The 18618-nt window shown below is 53.9% G+C and overlaps 2 protein-coding genes across 3 annotated transcripts in view; both read right to left on the bottom strand.

Moving 5' to 3' along the window:
- Window positions 1–6105: 6105 nt before the first annotated feature.
- On the bottom strand, window positions 6106–14163 carry SMIM9 (small integral membrane protein 9). 2 transcript variants are annotated; one of them, XM_077888613.1, is made up of 5 exons: window positions 13329–14163; window positions 12746–12917; window positions 12015–12168; window positions 11476–11605; window positions 6106–6223 (listed from the first exon to the last, which is right to left on the bottom strand). In XM_077888613.1, the coding sequence occupies exons 3-5, from the start codon at window positions 12136–12138 to the stop codon at window positions 6199–6201; spliced, it is 279 nt and encodes a 92-aa protein (XP_077744739.1). In that variant the 5' UTR covers window positions 12139–12168; window positions 12746–12917; window positions 13329–14163; the 3' UTR covers window positions 6106–6198. The 2 variants fall into 2 exon arrangements, with proteins under 2 accessions (XP_077744739.1, XP_077744738.1); XM_077888612.1 differs by lacking the exon at window positions 12746–12917 and having other exon boundaries at window positions 13329–14153.
- A 1950-nt stretch (window positions 14164–16113) lies between these two features.
- The window catches only part of F8 (coagulation factor VIII), a 148528-nt gene continuing 146023 nt past the window's right edge, over window positions 16114–18618 (bottom strand). The window contains exon 26 of the mRNA XM_077888608.1: window positions 16114–18282. Coding sequence (XP_077744734.1) covers window positions 18127–18282 — 156 coding nt within the window. The 3' untranslated portion in view covers window positions 16114–18126. The remainder of the gene's footprint in view (window positions 18283–18618) is intronic.

The following is an 18618-nucleotide window of genomic DNA, read 5'->3' as shown; positions in this document are numbered from 1 at the left end:
GCAGTTCCTTGCTCTCAGGAATCTTACTTGGACCTTGCAGGAACTCGTGGCCGAAAGGAGAAAGTCCGAGGGCAACAGCTTACAGCCGCGTCACCGGCTTTTCTCTGTGGAAAGGCTGAGATCACGGGACTGACGGCTGCCTTCCCCAGCGGCACCCTAAAGGCTCCATGGAAGCTCACAGACACAGAAAAGGAGACACAGCTAGAGCCAGGAGAGCGAGGACTGCACTGGCGCAGCCGACACCGGTGCGGCACCGGCTCAGGTCGTGACCTCGGGGTCCTGAGACGGACCCCGCAGAGGCGGCCTTGCTCAGCCGGCAGGCTGCCTCCTCCTCGCCCTCTGCCTCTCCCCTGCTTCTGCTCTGTCCCTCTCACACACAAAATAATACATAAATGCAATCTTTGGAAACAAAGGACACAAATACCACTGTATACCCACTCAGGCATCAAAGATTTTAGTCTTACAATATCCAGGGTTAGAGATAATGCAGCTCCATGAGTTCCTGGACTTTGCTGCTGGCAGTCAAAGCTGGTAGCCCCACTAAGGAAGGCACCCTGTCTTTTTTTTATTTATTTATTCTTGAGAGACACAGAGAGAGAGAGAGAGAGGCAGAGACCCAGGCAGAGGGAGAAGCAGGCTCCATGCAGGGAGCCCAACGTGGGACTCGATCCCGGGTCTCCAGGATCACGCCCTGGGCTGAAGGCGGTGCTCAACCGCTGAGCCCCCGGGCTGCCCAGGAAGGCACTCTCTTAAAATGGAACATGCCCCTCCCCTCCTAGCCAGCGATTCCACTCCGAGGTACCTGTATCCTAGAACAATCCCTGAATATGTACAACTAGGGACATGTACAACAGTGCTCGTGAAAATGGCTTTGCTCACACCAAAGACCTGTGACCAACTCCTGCGCCGACCGCCTGGGGCATGTTCCCACAATACAATCTTATTTGACTAAGATCAAAACAAATCAGAGATACACAAATACATAAAGGACAGAAGAACCCTTCCTGCGTCCCCTCCCGCTGCCCAGAGGGAACAGCCTTGCCCGCTTCGACCTACGACTTCTCACACGTTCCTCTGAGCACATAGAACATGTTCAAAACGACAGTTGCGGGGATCCCCAGGTGGCTCGGCGACTTACCGCCTGCCTTTGGCCCAGGGCGTGATCCTGGGGTCCCGGGATCAAGTCCCACGTCGGGCTCCCTGCACAGAGCCTGCTTCTCCCTCTGCCTGGGTCTCTACCTCTCTCTCTGTGTCTTTCATGAATAAATAAATAAAATCTTAAAAAAAAAGACAGTTGCCTGTTTTGTCTCAGTACAGAAACCCGAGGACACGCGGCCTTGCTTCTTCGGAGCCCAACCATCCTTCCCTTTGCCCACCTGCCCATGAAGCGGGGGCCTCCTCTGAGGACTAGCCGAGACGAGACAAAATTCACCCAGTCACAATGAACAATTGACTGGTTTTTAGTATCATCACGGACTTGTGGAACCCTCCCCCTCCCCCACCAGGGACATTGTCATCACCCCCAAATGAAGCCCACTGCCCAGTCCCCTGGCCTTGGCCCCTGGCGACCGCTCATCTGTTTCCTGCAGGACTACTGATCGAGTCTACCACAGAGGCCTAAACAAATATTCTCCCTTGAGAATTTTTAGGCAAAGTTCAGCCCTTGCAGCTCACAGGAAAATAAAAAAAAATCACTACACACAAATCAGCAAACAAGGCCCCAGGGGTGAGACCCAGCAGACACTGTAGATAACCATATCGGGCCTAAACCTTCAGCTATTTGCATGCAAGATGACCCGAACACCACAGAGTCGATGGACCCCGAGCGCCTGGGTGGCTCATTGCTTGGGCGTCGGCCTATTGATTTTCCCTCCGGTCGTGATCTCGGGGTTGGAAAGTTGAACCCTGTCTGCTTGAGATTTCCTTTCCCCACCCTCTCTCCATAAATATATAAATAAAATCTTTTTTTAAGATAAGAAAATTGCAGGGCCCCTGGGTGGCTCATTCAGTTAAGCTTCTGCTTTCAGCTCAGGTCATGATCCCAGGGTCCTGGGGTTGAGTCCTCTCATTGGGTCCCCGGCTCAGCGGAGAGCCTGCTTCTCCCTCTCCCTCTGCTGCACCCCCACTTGTGCTCACTCTCTCTCTTTCAGTATTAAAAATAAAAAATATTTCAGAAAAACAAACAAGAAAATGTATAGATCCAAATTAATCATGTTAACAGGTTAATAGGAAAACCCTATTATCTCAGTAGATGAAAAAAAATAAATTTCATTCAACATCTATTCATGCTACTAAAAACCAGACTTTTAACAAACCAGTCGTTTAGAAGTTATTCGTAGGGGACGCTTGGGTGGCTCAGCGGTTAAAGGGCTGCCTTTGGCTCAGGGTGTGACCCCAGGGTCCCGAGATCGAGTCCCGCATCGGGCTCCCTGCATGGAGCCTGCTTCTCCCTCTGCCTTTCTCTCTCTCTCTCTGTGTCCCTCATGAATAAATAAACGAAACCTTAAAAAAAATAAAAGTCACTCATAAAAGATGTACAACAAATATACTTAGTGATGAAAAGCTAAATGCATTTCCTTTAAGACTTCATATTGTAAGTCCCATCCAGCACAAGAAGGTAAAAATAAAAGTGTCAAGGCATAATGATTGGAAGAGAAGAAACAAAATTGTCACTATCTGCAGATATTTTATTGTGTTTGTGAAATACTTAAAAATCTGTCAATAACTTATTAAAGTTAATAAGGTGATTGGTAGATTTTTAAATACAGAAATTGACTGTATTTCTATGTAACAGCCACACACAGAGAATGTGATTTTAAAACACACCATTCAGTGCTCCATCTAGGATGATCAAACATTGAGGAGCAAGTGTGACTCTATCTACCTGGGGGCAGAATTAGAACAACCTGATGGAATCCACCAAAGAGGATCTAAAAACTGTGGAGGCAGCAATAAATAAATAAAATTTTAAAAAATAAAAATAAAAGCTGCAGAGGCGAGTCATGGTCAGGTCTGGACAAGCTGAGCAGCCGAGGGATTCGGTGGTCCAGCCATCGGCGGGGAGGCTGAGAGCAGTTAGAAAGGAAGGCAGGGTGGGCCCAGGGTGTGACCCGGGGTCCCGGGATCGAGTCCCGCGTCAGGCTCCCTGCATGGGGCCTGCTTCTCCCTCTGCCTGGGTCTCTGCCTCTCTCTCTCTCTCTCTGGGTCTCTCATGAATAAATAAATAAAATCTACAAAAATAAAAGAAAGGGAGGCAGGTGTGCACAGTCCCCGGCAGGAGAGCTTCAGCGAGGGGCTCCTGGAGCCGGATTGGGCTCTGGTCTACACGGAGGCTCAGCTGAGGCTGGAAAACACCGGCCGGGGAGCCGCCCGGGACCGGGGGCGTCATTCGCCTGCCTGCGGGCGGCCGCTCCTGTTCCAGGTGCTCAGGGCTCAGAACCTGAGTTTGCTCCCTTGGAATTTATTGCTTCTTGGAATTTATTGCAATGATCTGCTTTTCTCAATTCCTGGAACTGCCTTTAGGCACAGAAATTCAGGTCAGAGTTCCTGAGTGGAACAGTATAGCTTCTGACCATATTACAGACAGAAGCCTGGGGGCGCCTGGGGGGCTCAGCGGTTGAGGCCCACCTTGGGCTCAGGGCTGGTCCCGGGGTCCTGGGATCGAGTCCGCCTGGGGCCCTGCTTCTCCCTCCCCCTCCTCCCCTCCCCCTGCTCCTGCTTTCTCCCGCGGTCTCTTCCTCTTTCTCAAAGACATAAAATCTTTTAAAAAATAAAATAAAATTGGACCCCACGTCACATCACATAAAACTCAGTTGGAGTCGCTTAAGGACTTAAAATTGAAAGGCCCAAAGCGCAAGACTTTTAGAAGACCAAACAGGACACTTCCTTTATGACCCCGACGTCCAAAAGGACTCCTTAGAAGAAAGTGATTGCGAAATTGGACCCCCTTAGAGTAAGTACGTCCCCTCTTAAAACCGTGTCCTATCAAGGGTGAAAATGAAATCCTCCACCTGGGAGTAGGTATTTTCCGCATCGTCGGCCTTCCCACCGATGGCAAACAATATATCAAGGGTTGCTACAGACCTAAACCGAGCACAGAAGACACCTACGGAGGTTTTGTGGTCTTTTTTTTAAGATTTTATTCATGAGAGACAGAGAGGCAGAGACCCAGGCAGAGGGAGAAGCAGGCCCGACGCAGGGGGCACCCCCCCGCCCCGGCGTCCCCGTTGGAGGCAGCAGCGAGGCAGGTGAGGAGCCAGGACAGGGGAGGGCACGACGCGCTTGTTCAGTGTGCCCTCCTGTCCCCGCGGCCCGGTGCAGCCCACCCTCGGGTCGGCTCTGTGGGTCTTACCTGCGGCGGCGCCAGGACCCCGTGGCCAGGTAGCAGGTGCCCACCTGCCTGCAGCTCCCCGGCTCCGTGAAGCCCTCCATCCCCCGCGCTCAGGCCACACGCCTGGGGGCCTCCGTGTCCCCCCACCCGGCCAGCCTTGGCTCCCACCCCGGCGGCCCCTCTCTGGACCCGCACATTGTGACACCCACCCCCCCACGCCCCTGCTCCCCGATATCCTCGGCCTGGAGGCTGCGATGACCCCGAACACAGCTGTCGCTCTCAGGCCCTGCTCTGCCCCAGGCGGTCTGGGGGCCCCTTGTCACCCCCAGGAGGAGCGCAGGTGCCTCCGTGGCCCCCAGGGGCCTGCTCCGCCCGCAGTCACTGTGGCCTCTTGGCTGCCTTCGAACCCCCCGGGGCTGCCCCCCCCACAGCGATCCGACTCCTCCCGCAGCTCGGTGCTCCCAAGCCCGTGAGCGGGTGTGCGTGACCCGGCCCAGCACTGGGCGGCTGCCGCAGGGCTCCCCCAAGGGCCCGGGGCGCAGGGCCAAGGGGTCACCCGAAGCCTGGGAGCAGCACTGCGTTTAGAACAGCATCGCCCTCAACGTGCACAGACACCCGAGAGGAGCCCGCCGTGGGGGAGCTACGTGGGCCCCGAGCCGCAGGGAGCGCTGAGCGGCCCGCAGTCCCACACACCCGTGCACCCACGTAGAGACATATGGGCCGTGACGTGTCCCGCAGTGGGCAAAGCGGCAGGCCACGAAATGCCACGCGTGGCGTGGGAGAAGAGAAGGTGTCCACGCGAGCACATCTGTGTGCCTGCATGCACGCCGCCACTCCTCGGGGTGTTGGGGACTCCCTGAAGAAGTATCCCAGCTTCAAATTGGGGAGATGCTGTGTATTGTAGCCTCTTGTGGAGATCCATGGTGGCCTTTTACAAAATTCTTTTTATGCATTTATTTGAGAGAGAGAGAGAGAGAGAGAGAGAGAGCACGAGCAGTGGGGAGGGGCAGAGCGAGAGGGAGAAGCTGGCTCCCCGCTGAGCACAGAGCCCCATGTGGGGCTTGATCCCAGGACTCCGAGATCGGGACGCATCTGCCCAGGTCATGATCTCAGGGTCCTGGGACCGAGCCCCGTGTTGGACTCACTGCTCAGAGGGGAGCCTGCTCCTCCCTCCCCCTCTGCTGCTCTCTCTCTCTCAAATACATAGATAGACAAATAAATACATAAATACATTTTTATGTATTAGGTCACTTGGAAGTCCTGGAGCAAAGAAACGTGTAAATCCATTTAATCCAGCGTCTGTCAAACATAATTGACCACTGAACCCTGTTGTCTCATGACATCTATTAACACAGAACTTTCATTACACAGAAAAGACCTGGGGAAAAACTGGTCATACAAACACAGGAAATAGGGGATCCCCAGGTGGCTCAAGGGTTTAGTGCTGCCTTCAGCCCAGGGCGTGATCCCGGGGTCCCGGGATCGAGACCCATGTCAGGCTCCCTGCGTGGAGCCTGCTTCTCCCTCTGCCTGTGTCTCTGCCTCTCTCTGTGTGTCTCTCATGAATAAATAAATAAAAATTAAAAAAAAAAACAAATGGAGATACAGCAAGATGTTCAGAGCGTGTCTGTGCACTAGGATCACAGGTACATTTTCTTCTTTCGGTGTTTTGTGAGAATTGTCTTATAATGAGTACGTGTCACTATTATAATCAAAACAGCATATTACCATTGTCGAATCACATGTTTTAAAGGCGAAACGAAAAGCAAACAGACTTTAAAATGGAAGATAATTTAATTTTGATTGATACGTAGTTCCTCGTTGGAAGCGACAGCACATTCTGCGCAACGGAATCTTGTAGCGCTTTGTTAGACTGGTTCACCTACAGCGAAACTGGGAAAAGAAGACAAATCGATGAGCTAAGTTTTTGTTTTGTTTTGTTTTGATGAATTAAGTTTAAGTTACTACACCGGGACCTGGTCCACACAGTTACCGTGCGGTCACGTTACCTTTTCCGACAGATGATTTTAGACAATGTCTCCCCTTAATATGAACCCCGTGATTTCATTCAGACAAAATGCTTCGATGAGACAATAAGGCTATGAATGTGTCTTAGCGTCGTATAGATGGGATGGGAGGTCGATGTACAAGTACGGTCACGTAGCTTTTCTTCTGTTTTGATTGATCGATTAAATTTTTTTCTTTATTTTCAGCAATCTGTACACCCAGTGTGGAGGTCAAACTCATGACCCCAAGATCACCCACTCCATGAACTGAGCCACCCAGGCGTTCCTCTTCCTTGCAAAGTATCTTTACGGGCACCCGGGTGGCTCAGTCGGTTAAGTGACTCTTGGTTTCGACTCAGTTCATGATCTCATGGGTCAAGGGATCAAAGCCCACTTCGGGCTCGGCATCCAGCGGGGAGTCTGCTTGAAGATTCTCTCTCTCCTTCTCTGTCTGTCCCTTCCCACTTGTGCTCTCTCTCTCTCAAATTAGTAAACAAATCTTTAAAAAAAATAAAATTTTTGTTAAAGAACTTATTAACCAAACAATACAATTTCTTCTGGAAAGATTGGGCAGTGTAATTAGTTGAAAATCAACATGAAAATCAATAACAACAGCAATAGAAATAATGATTCCAACTGCACATTTACCATCACGAGGAGATAACCAATGTCTATTACTTTGGTAAGAGCCCTAAAAGATTTTTGCCTTGTACATCTACTTTTTTTTTTAGATTGTCATTTTATTATTTATTTATTTATTTATTTATTTATTTATTTTAATTTTTTTCATTAAAAAAATTTTTTTACCAATAAAAATAAATTTATTATTAAAAAAAGAAAGAAATGCAAAAAAAAAAAAGAGAAATGAATACAGTTTCAGACTTACATCACTATATTTTTGTCTCTTTGCTATAGTTTCCCATACCATATCCTAACTCACATAATGTCATTATGTAGTTTGGTAAGTTTGATGGAAATATTATTATAGATGTTAAAGTAATTATCAATAATGTCAAATTATCAAGTAAGTAGGCTCCATGCTTGCGTGGAGTCCAACATCAAACTTGAACTCATGACCCAGAGATCAAGACCCAAACTGACATCAACAGTCTGATACTTATCCGACTGAGGCACCCAGGTGCCCCTAGTTTCCTTTCCTTTTTTTTTTTAAGATTTTATTTATTCATGAGAGACACACAGAGAGAGAGAGAGAGAGAGAGAGAGAGAGGCAGAGACACAGGAGGAGGGAGAAGCAGGCTCCATGCAGCGAGCCTGATGTGGGACTCGATCCCAGTTCTCCAGGATCGCGCCCTGGGCCAAAGGTGGTGCCAAACCGCTGCACCACCCGGGCTGCCCGGCCTCTAGTTTCTAATAACAAACTAGGTTAAATTATATATCCTCTATTATAATCAGCTTTTTCCCACTCAATAATATTTCAGGAATACAATTCCATATAACGATCCTCTACAACAGTGTTTGGTGACTATATAATGCTCATTGTATGAACATTTGGTGCTTTCTGTAACCAGCCGATGGACATTTAAGTTGTGTCTGGTTTTTCACTATTATAAACCATAGTAAAAATTCCTTACACACGTTCCTTCACATACTTGACAGCGCCAGTCGGTGTCCCTGATTGCCACCAGGTGCTGAGCTACTACTTGAAGGCCTCGTAACAGCTGCAGCTAGTGCTGTACAGGTGAGTACAGAGGTCCCGAAGCACAGAGAAACTGTCCAATCCTTACAGTGAGATGTATTCTTTATTTTCATTTTTTATTAATTTATATATCTAGATCTTTAAAGAATTTTTCTTTATTCATGGGAAACACAGAGAGACAGAGACCTATGCAGAGGGAGAAGCAAGCTCCCTGCGGGTAGCCCGATGCAGGACTCGAACCCAGGACCCTGACCCCAGGGTCACGACATGAGCCGAAGGCAGATGCTCAACCACTGAGCCAGGGAGCTGTCCCATGAAATGAAAATTTTAAAAACCAGTATTACTGGGGCACCTGGCTGGCTCAGTCGGTGGAGTGTGCGACTCCTGGTTTCGGGGTTGTGAGTTCAAGCCCAACGTTGAGGGTAGACATTCCTTCAAAATAAAATGTCAAAAAAAATCTGTATTATTGAGACTCTACCGTGTGCTTAGTACCAAGCACCAATTTTTCCTGGGTCTTCATGTGCCCTTTATGGACATAGATTCAAATATACCTTTATTTTTGTAATATCTAAAAAAAATCATACATTGAAGTGGGTTTTTTTTTTTCCCCTGTTGTATTATTTTGGTCATCTTCCACAAAGAAGTTAATAATGTGCCTCCGACATCTATCAGTTTTCCTTCTAATCTTTCTTTCTTTAAATTTTTTTTTCAAGGGCCAATTGTAATGTGAACATTTATTTATTTATTTATTTATTTATTTATTTATTTATTTATTTATTGTTTTTGGTTTTTTTTGCCATTTATTTATGTAACACTTGTCTTCGTTGAAGTTGGATTCCCACCGTACAGTGTAACACCCAGCGTGCATCCCATCAGGCGCCCTCCTCGGTGACTTTCACTCAAGTATTTTTAATAACTGGATAAGGTGTTTAAGTAGATGAGCTCAGCCTTAGTAGATGAGCGTTTACACCCGGACTTGCCCGGCTCCCGTCAGTTTTTCATCAATGTCGTCTTTTGTCTTGCCGTGTCTTGCCTCCGCTCTTGCCTGCCGTCCTCACTGCGGCCAGCTCGCCCGCCCCGGGGGGGGCTTACTGGTTTTGCTCCCCAGGGTGAGCCCTCTACGCCAGAGAGGGAAGGGCACCTCTGGCACGTCGCCTGCCCTCTGCACAGAAGTCCTTCCGAGCATGTGTGTTTAACCGATACTTTGGCTGCTTCTGACGCAGCAGGGCTGGTGGCCATTGTCCCAGTGGCGGGGACTTCAGGACTCGGGATCACCGATCCCTGGACTGGAGCGCTGGCTTCCCAAGCAGGGAGACGCAGCCTTTCCCCGGGCTTGGGAAGAGCGAACATGTTGCCAGGCTCGCAGGCTGCCTGACATCCACCCGGGGCCTGTGTCACCTTTCTGGCCCTACGGAAGGCAGCCGCCCTGTAGGGGACACGGAGAAATGCCGCCCAGGGTGCCCCTTGGGGACAGGCTCACGGTGTTGGCCACACGCAGCCTGGATAAAGGCTCAGCCGCTTCCCGGGAGCCTGGGGGGCTCAGGCAGTTTAGCTTCGGACTCGCGACTGAGACATGGTGGTGATTTGGGGGTCCTGGGATCGAGTCCCAGGTCGGCTCTGCGCGGGGTGTGGAGCCTGCTTAGGACTCTCTCTCCCTGTCCCCTGCACCCCACTCTCATGTGCTCTTCCCCCCTCCAAAAAACCCAGTCTTTGCCACTGGGGCTAACGGGAGAGGAGGCTGGTGGGGTTGGTCGGGCTGTGTCGGGCCTGCGCGCGTGGTGTCCCCGACATCAGCCAGGCCCGGGGTCCCAACGCGGGTTCAAGGCTCCAACAGCGGCCGCGCATGTAGGTTTCTTGGGCAAGAAGCTTCGCTGCAGAACTCGGCTGCCGTCTGTTGGCTGCACGGAGGTGCGTGTCGCTGAGCAGGGCCCGGGTGGCTCCCGAGATCGCTGGAGATCGTGGCGGCCCGGGCCCCCCCCCCCCCCCCCCCCCCCGCCCTCTGCTCCCCCCCCACCCCCACCCCCCGCCGCCGGCGAGGCAGCTGAGCGGGCCTGGGGACACGCTGCTCCCATCGCCCGACCCCTCGGTCCGCCGTGTCCCGTGGGCCTTCCCTGCCCGCGCAGACAGGAGCCCAGCAGCCTTGGGCCTCGACCTTGGGGTTGGCGCCACTCGGAAACCCGATTACACGGTGTCCACGAGCACTCCCTGACCCCAAGGGAAAGATAACGAGGAGGAAACGAAGTCCGTGGAAAAGCAAACAGTCATAAACCTGCTTATCCGCGGCCGCCGCTGCCATGGGCGCTGCCCGCGAGCCACATGCACCGCCTTGACCTTTGCCTTCACCTTTGCCTTCACCGCAGACGGACCGCGGGGGCGGGGGGCGCTGGGGGTGCAGTTCCCCGCCTGTCGGGCCCCTCTCCTCCCTCCTCCCTGCCTCCCTCCTCCTGCCTGCCTCCTCCCCCTCCTCCCTCTCCCGCTCCCCCTCCCTGTCCCCCTCCTCCCTGTCCCTCCTCCCTCCTCCATCTCCCCCTCCTCCGTCTCCCCTCCTCCTTTTTCCCCTCCTCCCTCTCCCTCTCCTCCTTCTCCCTCCTCTTCCGTTCCCCTTCTACTCCCTCTCCCTCTCCTCCCTCTTCCTGCCCTCCCTGTCGCCCCTCCTCCCTCTCCCCCTTCCTCCCTCTCCCCCCCTCCTCCGTCTCCCCCTACCTCCTTGTCCTCCCTCCTCCTTCTTGCCTCCTCCCCTCCTCCCTCTCCCCCTCCTCCTTCTCTCCCTCCTCCCTCCTTCTTCCTGCCTCTTCCTCTTCCTCCCTCTAACCCTCCTCCCTGCCCCCCTCCTCCCTCTTTCTTCCTGCCTCTCCCCTGTCCTCCCTGTCGCCTCTCCTCCCTTGCCCTCTTACTCCGTCTCTCCGTCCTCCATCTCCGCCTCCTCCCTCTCCCCTCCCCCCTCCTCCCTCTCCCCCTACCTCCTTGTCCTCCCTCCTCCTTCCTGCCTCCTCCCCCTACTCCCTCTCCCCCTCCTCCCTGCCCCCCTCCTCCCTCCTTCTTCCTGCCTCTCCTCCGTCCTCCCTCCTCCATCTCTCACTCCTCCTTCTCCCCCTCTTCTGAGTCCCCTCTCCCCCTCCTCCCTGCTCCACCTCCTCCCTCTCCCCCTCCTCCTTCTCTTCCTCCTCCTTCCTTCTTCCTGCTTCTTCCTCCTTCTCCCTCTCCCCCTCCTCCCTGCCCCCCTCCTCCTTCTCCCCCTCCTCCCTGCCCCCCTCCTCCTTCTCCCCCTCCTCCCTGCCCCCCTCCTCCTTCTCCCCCTCCTCCCTGCCCCCCTCCTCCTTCTCCCCCTCCTCCCTGCCCCCCTCCTCCCTCCTTCTTCCTGCCTCTCCCCCGTCCTCCCTCCTCCATCTCTCACTCCTCCTTCTCCCCCTCCTGAGTCCCCTCTCCCCCTCCTCCCTGCTCTGCCTCCTCCCTCTCCCCCTCCTCCCCGTCTGGCAGCTTACGTGAGGCAGCAGAGGAGCCCCACTAGGACGATGGCGAAAAGGAAGGCGAATACAGTGGCCGTGGGGAGGGAGCTCTTGATGCGGTCCCACACGTAGTCCTGGAAGCTGCTCAGCCAGGACCTGCGGTTGTCTGCCGGGAAAGCCACCGTGTCATCGGATGGGGCAGCGCCAGGTGAGCCCCGCTGTGCCCCGACCCCGGGCCCGGGGGTGTCCGTGTCCCCAGCTCCGCAGCCCGCCAGCCGCGCCCCCCTCCGCGGCCAGGGCACCGCCTGGGCCACCTGGGCTGCGGCGGGGGCCTCCGGGACCGGTGTCCCCAGGAGTGGCCTCGGTCCCGGCCGCGCGCTGCCTCCCGGGCTCCCGGCCTTGGCTGCCCAGGCCTGGCCGTCCCGCTGCCGCTGCTTTTCTGTTCTCCTTAGGGCTGTTTCCTTCTTTCTTTGCGGGAGGGTGGGAGACGGGGGGGGGGGGGGGGGGGGGCGGCTCCAGCTGACCCGATCCGCGCTGACCGGGCCCTGAGCCTCCCGGGCGGCCCGCGCACCTACCCCGCGGCGGGGGCAGCGCCTCGGCCTCGTCCTGGACACCGAAGGCGTGCGCCGCGCCGTCGGGCAGGAGGCAGCTGGCGGAGCACAGCACGACGGCGGCTGTCAGCAGCTGGGGGGCCTCCATGGCCGGCCTCCAACGCCCCGGCAGCTCGGTCTGCAGAGGACACAGGGTAGGCCTCGGGCGGCTGGACAGAGCGAGGACACCCCAGCGGAGCGACACCGCGAGCCCCGAGCGCGTCCCCTCCCCCGAGGCCCCACGAGGCCCCCCCACCCCCGGCCTCCCGACCCAAGGCTGCAGCTCACGGCTCTTGTTCTCCCCCAAACCTGGGCTGTCACCCTCCATTCTCCTTTTATACTCCCCAGCCTCATCCATTCCAGAAGTCACAGTGCTCCCTGCCCCCGCGGGGCCTCCCCACGTCCCCCCACCCAGCCTGGTGTCCTGGCCTCCGTCCTGGCCTCCCCAGCCTCCTGTGGGCTTTGCTCTAAGGCACAGAAGAGGCCCCTTGCGCCCCTGCCCCCCTGCCCTACCCTCTCCTCCCGGTCGCCCCACCTCAGCCCGATTTCCGCTTACCAAGCCTGTGCTCCCGGCTGGAGTCTTTGGCTCCCCCAGCCCCTCCTGCAAATATTCCCCCGACTCTTTAGCTCACCCACTTTAAGTGCTCAAATGTCACCTTCTGGGACCCTGGATTCAGATCGTACCCGCCTCCCCACTAACTTCCTCATCAGCTGACCTGCTCGGTCTTCCCGCACACACTTCATCAGGATGGACTTTGGGATTTCTGTTCCATGTTTATTTGATCCTATGTGTTTTCCTGGTGAAGGTGTCAGCAGTGCGAGGCAGGGGCTTTGTCCGGGGCTCACTGCTGCTCGCTACCTACCCCTCAGGCGCTCCCAGTCCATGCACTGTTTTGGGGTGAATGAGTGGCTGGCGGATTGTGGCCTGAGCCAGCAGTCTCCCATCCCTGGGCCCAGCACGGGGGTTCTGAACAAGGACGGGACATCCTGGGTAGCTCCTGGGAAGGCTTTTCTCCATCTTGACAGAAGAGGTGGTGCCATCCCGTCCCGTGTGCTGCCTCAAGCACCGTTTAAGGGCTTAAGGGTGATGGCCACGAGGCAATGGCTAAGACAATGACACCTCCGAGGCACCAAGCCAACACCTGCAGCCCTCCTGCGGGCTGCTTGGCATGTGAACACAGAACCCCGACTTGGGCCATTCAAGCTTGGCCTTTCTAGTACCACGACATCTATGATGGAGCCAGTCAGGTAGTGTTGAGAGGGCTTAAAGTGACCCAAGGCGCGGGGCAGGCCACTCACCTGACTCAGCGACAGCGTCCAAAGGAGCCAGAGAAGTAGGCTTGTCTTCAGAGTGCAGCAGTCCACAGAAGTAGCTCAGAGGCCTCGCCTAACGTCTCTGAGGTTCCGAACAGAACCCCCCCACTGATTATGACGTCATCCATGAACCCCACCCCCCGGTCTCCATCGGACAGCTGCACACAGAGGCACCTTCTGCCTCTTACCCACAGCTGTGCTTCCCCGCAGGCCCGAACCACTCTAAGATGTGTGATGTGCCACAGGGTGTGTCCCCTCCCTTACAGTAGCGTCCACATGGCACTTGGATAAACGGTGAAGGTGGCACTTCATATTTGTGGGGGGGGGGGAAGAGATGGTTTAATATGATGATGCACTGAAGGAAAACCCTACACATAAACTAAATAAATAAATTCTAGATGGATCAGGGACTGAACAAACATAAAACCGTGTACATATTGGAATAAAATCTGGGTGGATGCATTTATCATCTTGGTGTGGAAAAGAGCGACTCTAAGCATGTCATCTAAGCCAAAGCCATACTTGAAAGTACTGATAATAAACTCACGGCATAAAAAGTGTGAAGTTTTGGGGCCCTGGGTGGCTCAGCCTGTTAAGCATCTGCCTTGGGCTCAGGTCATGATCCCGAGTCCTGGGATGGAGCCCTGCATGGCCCCCCTGCTCAGCGGGGAGCCTGCTTCTCCCTCTTTCTCTGCCACCTACTCCCTCTGGTTGCATCCTCTCACCTTCTCTCCCTTTCATATAAAGTACTAAAAATCTTTTAAAAACCCCCAAAGCTTTCACAAAGCAAAATACTGTAAAGAATATGTGACTAATGACAAATTTGGCAACACATTTCATAACATATATGACAAATAATAGGTTAAGATCCTTAAGACGCAAAGAACTCCTACTCATTGATTTTTTTAAAGATCTATTTATTTATTTTAGAGAGAGACAGAGAGAGAGAGTGAGCATGTGGGTCAGTGCGGGGAGGGGCAGGGGGAGAGAGCCCTCAAGTGGACTCCCTGCCAGGCACAGAGCCCGACCTGGGGAGCCCAAAGTGGGCCCTGAGAGCATGACCTGGGCTGAAACCAAGAGTTGGATGCTCCACCAGCCGAGCACCCAGGCGCCCCATCCCATAAGTTAATTTTTAAGAAAAGATGGTCACGTCCACAGAGGAACCAGCGTGAATGATGCCTTAGAGTTGGGTCAGAAAGCAAAGGGCAAATTATGATCTATGCTATGGAACAGCATGGAATCCAGCGATGAAAATGAGCCAGCAGGAAATGTCTGCAGTCGGGGGGCTCCGGCGTGGAGCCGTCATGCCTAGTGCTCCCCGGTGTCGTCAGGTCCTTACCCGAGACAGTCACCACGGGGTATCCACAGGCTCATCTTTGGTAGGCAGTGCCCGGTGGTCTTCCAAAACAGTCATACCACAACAGCATGCACACCCGCTCCACACCCACCCGTCAGTTGTACACGCTACAAACATTTTCTCCCAGCCTGTCCGTGAACAGCAGATCTGAAGCTACGCAAGGTCTGGGGATGCTGTGAGGACACCTGCCATGACCCTCCTAGAAGTTCTATTGTTCGCCATTCATAGAGCTTTAATTCACTTGAGACTAATTTTATTTTTGTACAGTGTGAGGAAGGAGTCGCATTTCATTTTTTTAAAAATGGCTTTCTCTCTTTAAAGTATGTTTATTTATTTGGTTTTAGTAGACGCTACTCCCAGTGCAGGGCTTGAACTCACAGCCCCGAGATCAAGAGTCACACGCTCTACTGCTGAGCCAGCCAGGCGCCCCAAATTTCAATTTTTCACAAGGATTTCTGGTTGGCCCAGTACTCCTGTCCTGGGGGGCTCTTTTGTCATCAATCAAGTGTCCATATATAATGTGGGTCTATCTCTGGATTCTAATATGTCCCACTAGTCTGGGATCCCTGGGTGGCGCAGCGGTTTGGCGCCTGCCTTTGGCCCAGGGCGCGATCCTGGAGACCCGGGATCGAATCCCACATCGGGCTCCCAGTGCATGGAGCCTGCTTCTCCCTCTGCCTGAGTCTCTGCCTCTCTCTCTCTCTCTCTCTGTGACTATCATAAATAAATAAAAATTAAAAAAAATAATATGTCCCACTAGTCTATCGATCTGTCCTTGTGTCAGTACCACATTGTCTTCATTACTGTTGCTTTGAAATACATGTGGCCTGGCTAGCTCAGTGGGCAGAGCCTGTGACTCTTGATTTTGGCTTGTGAGTTCGAGCCCCATGCTGGGTTAGAGATTACGTCAAAATGAATTTAAAAATCTTCAAAAATGAAATAAGATAAATGCTGCTGTGTGATATTTTGGCTATTCTCGGCCTTTTACATTTCCACATGCTGGATTCCACAGTGAGAACACGCTGGACTTTACACTGAGATTGTGCTGAATCTACAGCTCTGTCTGTGAAGAACATCTTTGTAACATTGAGTCTTCTGATCTCAATTATTTAGGTCTTTTGAGATATCTCATATAAGTGGTCTCCGTTTTGGTTAGCAATATGGTGACACTGTACCTGCAAGTTTCTAGGAGCGCTCTGCCAGTCATCAGCCTGTGATTAGGCAGTCAGAGGGTCAGAAATCCTCATGGTCATTTTATAAACAATAGAGTCTGAGTCTGCATTTTGTCATTTTGAAGCTGGATTTTTTTTTTTTTTGTGAAGCTGGATTTTTGTATAGTCTGTTCTATAGCATTGAAAGACAGACTCATTTTAATATGTATCTTCCAAAGATTGTTGACTTGTGACCTTGAGATTATGTCTTTCTTTTTTTAAGATTTTATTTATTTATTCATGAGAGACACAGAGAGACAGAGAGAGAGGCAGAGACGCAGGCAGAGGGAGAAGCAGACCTGACACAGGGAGCCCTGACGTGGGACTCGATCCCGGGACTCAAAGGTCACGCCCTGGGCCAAAGGCAGGCGCCAAACTGCTGAGCCACCCAGGCACCCCAAGATTGTCTGATAAAATGTTTGTGATAGAAAATTATATTTGTTCACTGAAAGTCACAAAGTACTTTGTCATAGGAGAGTGAATTTGCTTCCTGATCTTCTGATAATTAACTTGCTGTGATGTCGGTGATTGCGGCTAACGGAGCGGCCTTCTAGAACCGCGCGGGTTTTCTGGCGTTAGCAATAGTGTCTGTGTGCTCCTCGCCCAGGTTTACCCGGTAGACAATGCACATCCTCATTCTTCTACATTCGCCCTGGAATTTCCCACTGGCCCCAGGCTGTGTTTTGCTCTGGTCTCTCTTTAATTCCGCTTTGCACTAAGAGACTCTGATCTGAGGATTCTAATTTGTTTGATGATCATTATTGTAATTTCATCCCAAAGAAATTTTTTCCTCTTGTTTTATTTGACCACATCCAATGTGTGATCTTCCTCTTGGCAACTTTCAATTTTTATCCTGGTTAGAGCACTTCGCATAGCTCAGCCTGTGGCATTCTGCGGTGCCCAAGGCAGTGTTGCTCACCCCGGGCACAAGAGCGTCGGCAGAGAGTTCTAGAACTTACTCATCCTGCACCCCCCATTTCTTTTTCAGTCTCTTGCCTTCTATGAAGTCTTATCCTGGATCAAGGCTCCATTTTAATTTAATTTTTTTTTTTATTTTTTTTTACCTCTCATAAATGATCTCACTTTCTACTCTGAGTTCAGTTTAGTCTGGTTCCTGACTCACTAATTCGGATTTCTAAAGTGTCCATCCTGCGATTCAGCGCATCCGCACGAAGATCGCTGTTCACATTTTTATTTCCAGTGTGAAACTACATCTGTTGAAGGCGGCTGTGCGTGTGTCAAGGTTTTATGTGAGCAGTCATGGAGGAAAGCGGCAGGAGGGCCAAAGGGCATTTCAGATCCAAGAGCATTTCAGAAATTGGTGTATCTGGCCCATAGCACAGGAATTCCAGAGCAGGGTCATTAAGAGAGAGCAGGGTGGCTGACCTTTGCCAGGAAATAGAACCACGTCGCCTCCGGGGGCCGCTTGCCTCCCGGGCTGCTCGGGGAAGCCAGTTACCGACCTCTGTGCATCCGCCCTAACGTGTGCACCTGCCCCCGCTGCTCCGCGATCCCCCGCGGCAGCCGGGCTGCCTTCCCAGGAGGTCACAGCAGCGCCAGCACGGTCGCCACGAAGTGCTCTAGTTCGGGGGAAAAGCATCGATTTCCTCGCGTCTCGTGGGAGTGTAAGGCCTGTCCTCTTGCACCAGGAACCCCGTGGACGCGGCCGTGGGTCGCACACTTCGGGTCCTCCCGGCCTCCGGTCCCCTCGGCCCCGGTGGGCGTGGGGTCCCAGTGAGGCCTGCTACGGTCGTCGCCCTTCCTGAGCCCCGAAGACGAGGACACGGACCTATGACCGCGTCTACAGGGAGGCCCAGATCGGCCTGCTCGCTCCGGGCTTCGCGGCGCCGACGGCAAGCGGGGCCTTTACTCCCCAGGTACCCAGACCGGACTCCCACATCCCGGATACCTTCCGCCCGCCGCAGACGCGGTCACTGCACAGAGGACGTGGGGCTGCGCGACAGACCTCGCTGTCGGCCGGAGGACGCCTTCCAGATGGGGTGCGGCCTCGCCTCAGGCCGCGGGAGGGAAGGGCGAACGTGGGAGCACTTGGGGGACAGGGGGCAGGGCCGGGGAGGTGGGGGGACAGGGCGGGGAGGTGGGGGCACAGGGCCCAGGAGGCCACGGGGACAGGCTGGAGAGGTGGGGGTCAGGGCCCGGGAAGCCGCGGGGACAGGGCGGGGAGGCAGGGGAGACAGGGCCGCAGAGGCGCGGGTCAGGCGGGCTGCTGGGTGTCGCAGCCCAGGACCTCCAGCCTCAGGGCGATGTGGTGCGCCCAGCTCTGCGGGTGCAGGCGCACGTAGCGAGCCACCAGCGGGGGTTCGAGAGCGTTCCGCACAGGCGTGGAGGAGTCCCGGTTTCCCTGGAAGACCTGAAAGGAGACCCCCAGCGCCGTGAGCCGCCGACCGCAGGGCCCGCGGCCCCCCCGACCTCCCCCCACCCCCGCGCCCTCGCTTCCAGCAGCTTCCAGGAGCCCCGCCGGACGCCCTCAGCCGCTCGCCAACGTGTCCCGTGACCCGGCCACTGAGGCTTTAGTCCCGCGGCCGCGAGCAGTGAAGCCAGGCACTGTCGAACGTCACGGGCCTCGGGAAGCTGGGACACTAATGTCATGGGCGCCGACACCCGCCGCCTACAGTCACCGAGTGTCACACACCGAGATGTGCCCCCTGTCTCTATCCCCCGTGCACACGCGCGCATGTCGCCTGAA

This window comes from Canis aureus, chromosome X (assembly GCF_053574225.1).
Source record: "Canis aureus isolate CA01 chromosome X, VMU_Caureus_v.1.0, whole genome shotgun sequence".
Classification (NCBI taxonomy): domain Eukaryota; kingdom Metazoa; phylum Chordata; class Mammalia; order Carnivora; family Canidae; genus Canis; species Canis aureus.
Note: the sequence above shows the minus strand (reverse complement) of the source record. Positions and strands in the feature narration are given on the sequence as shown.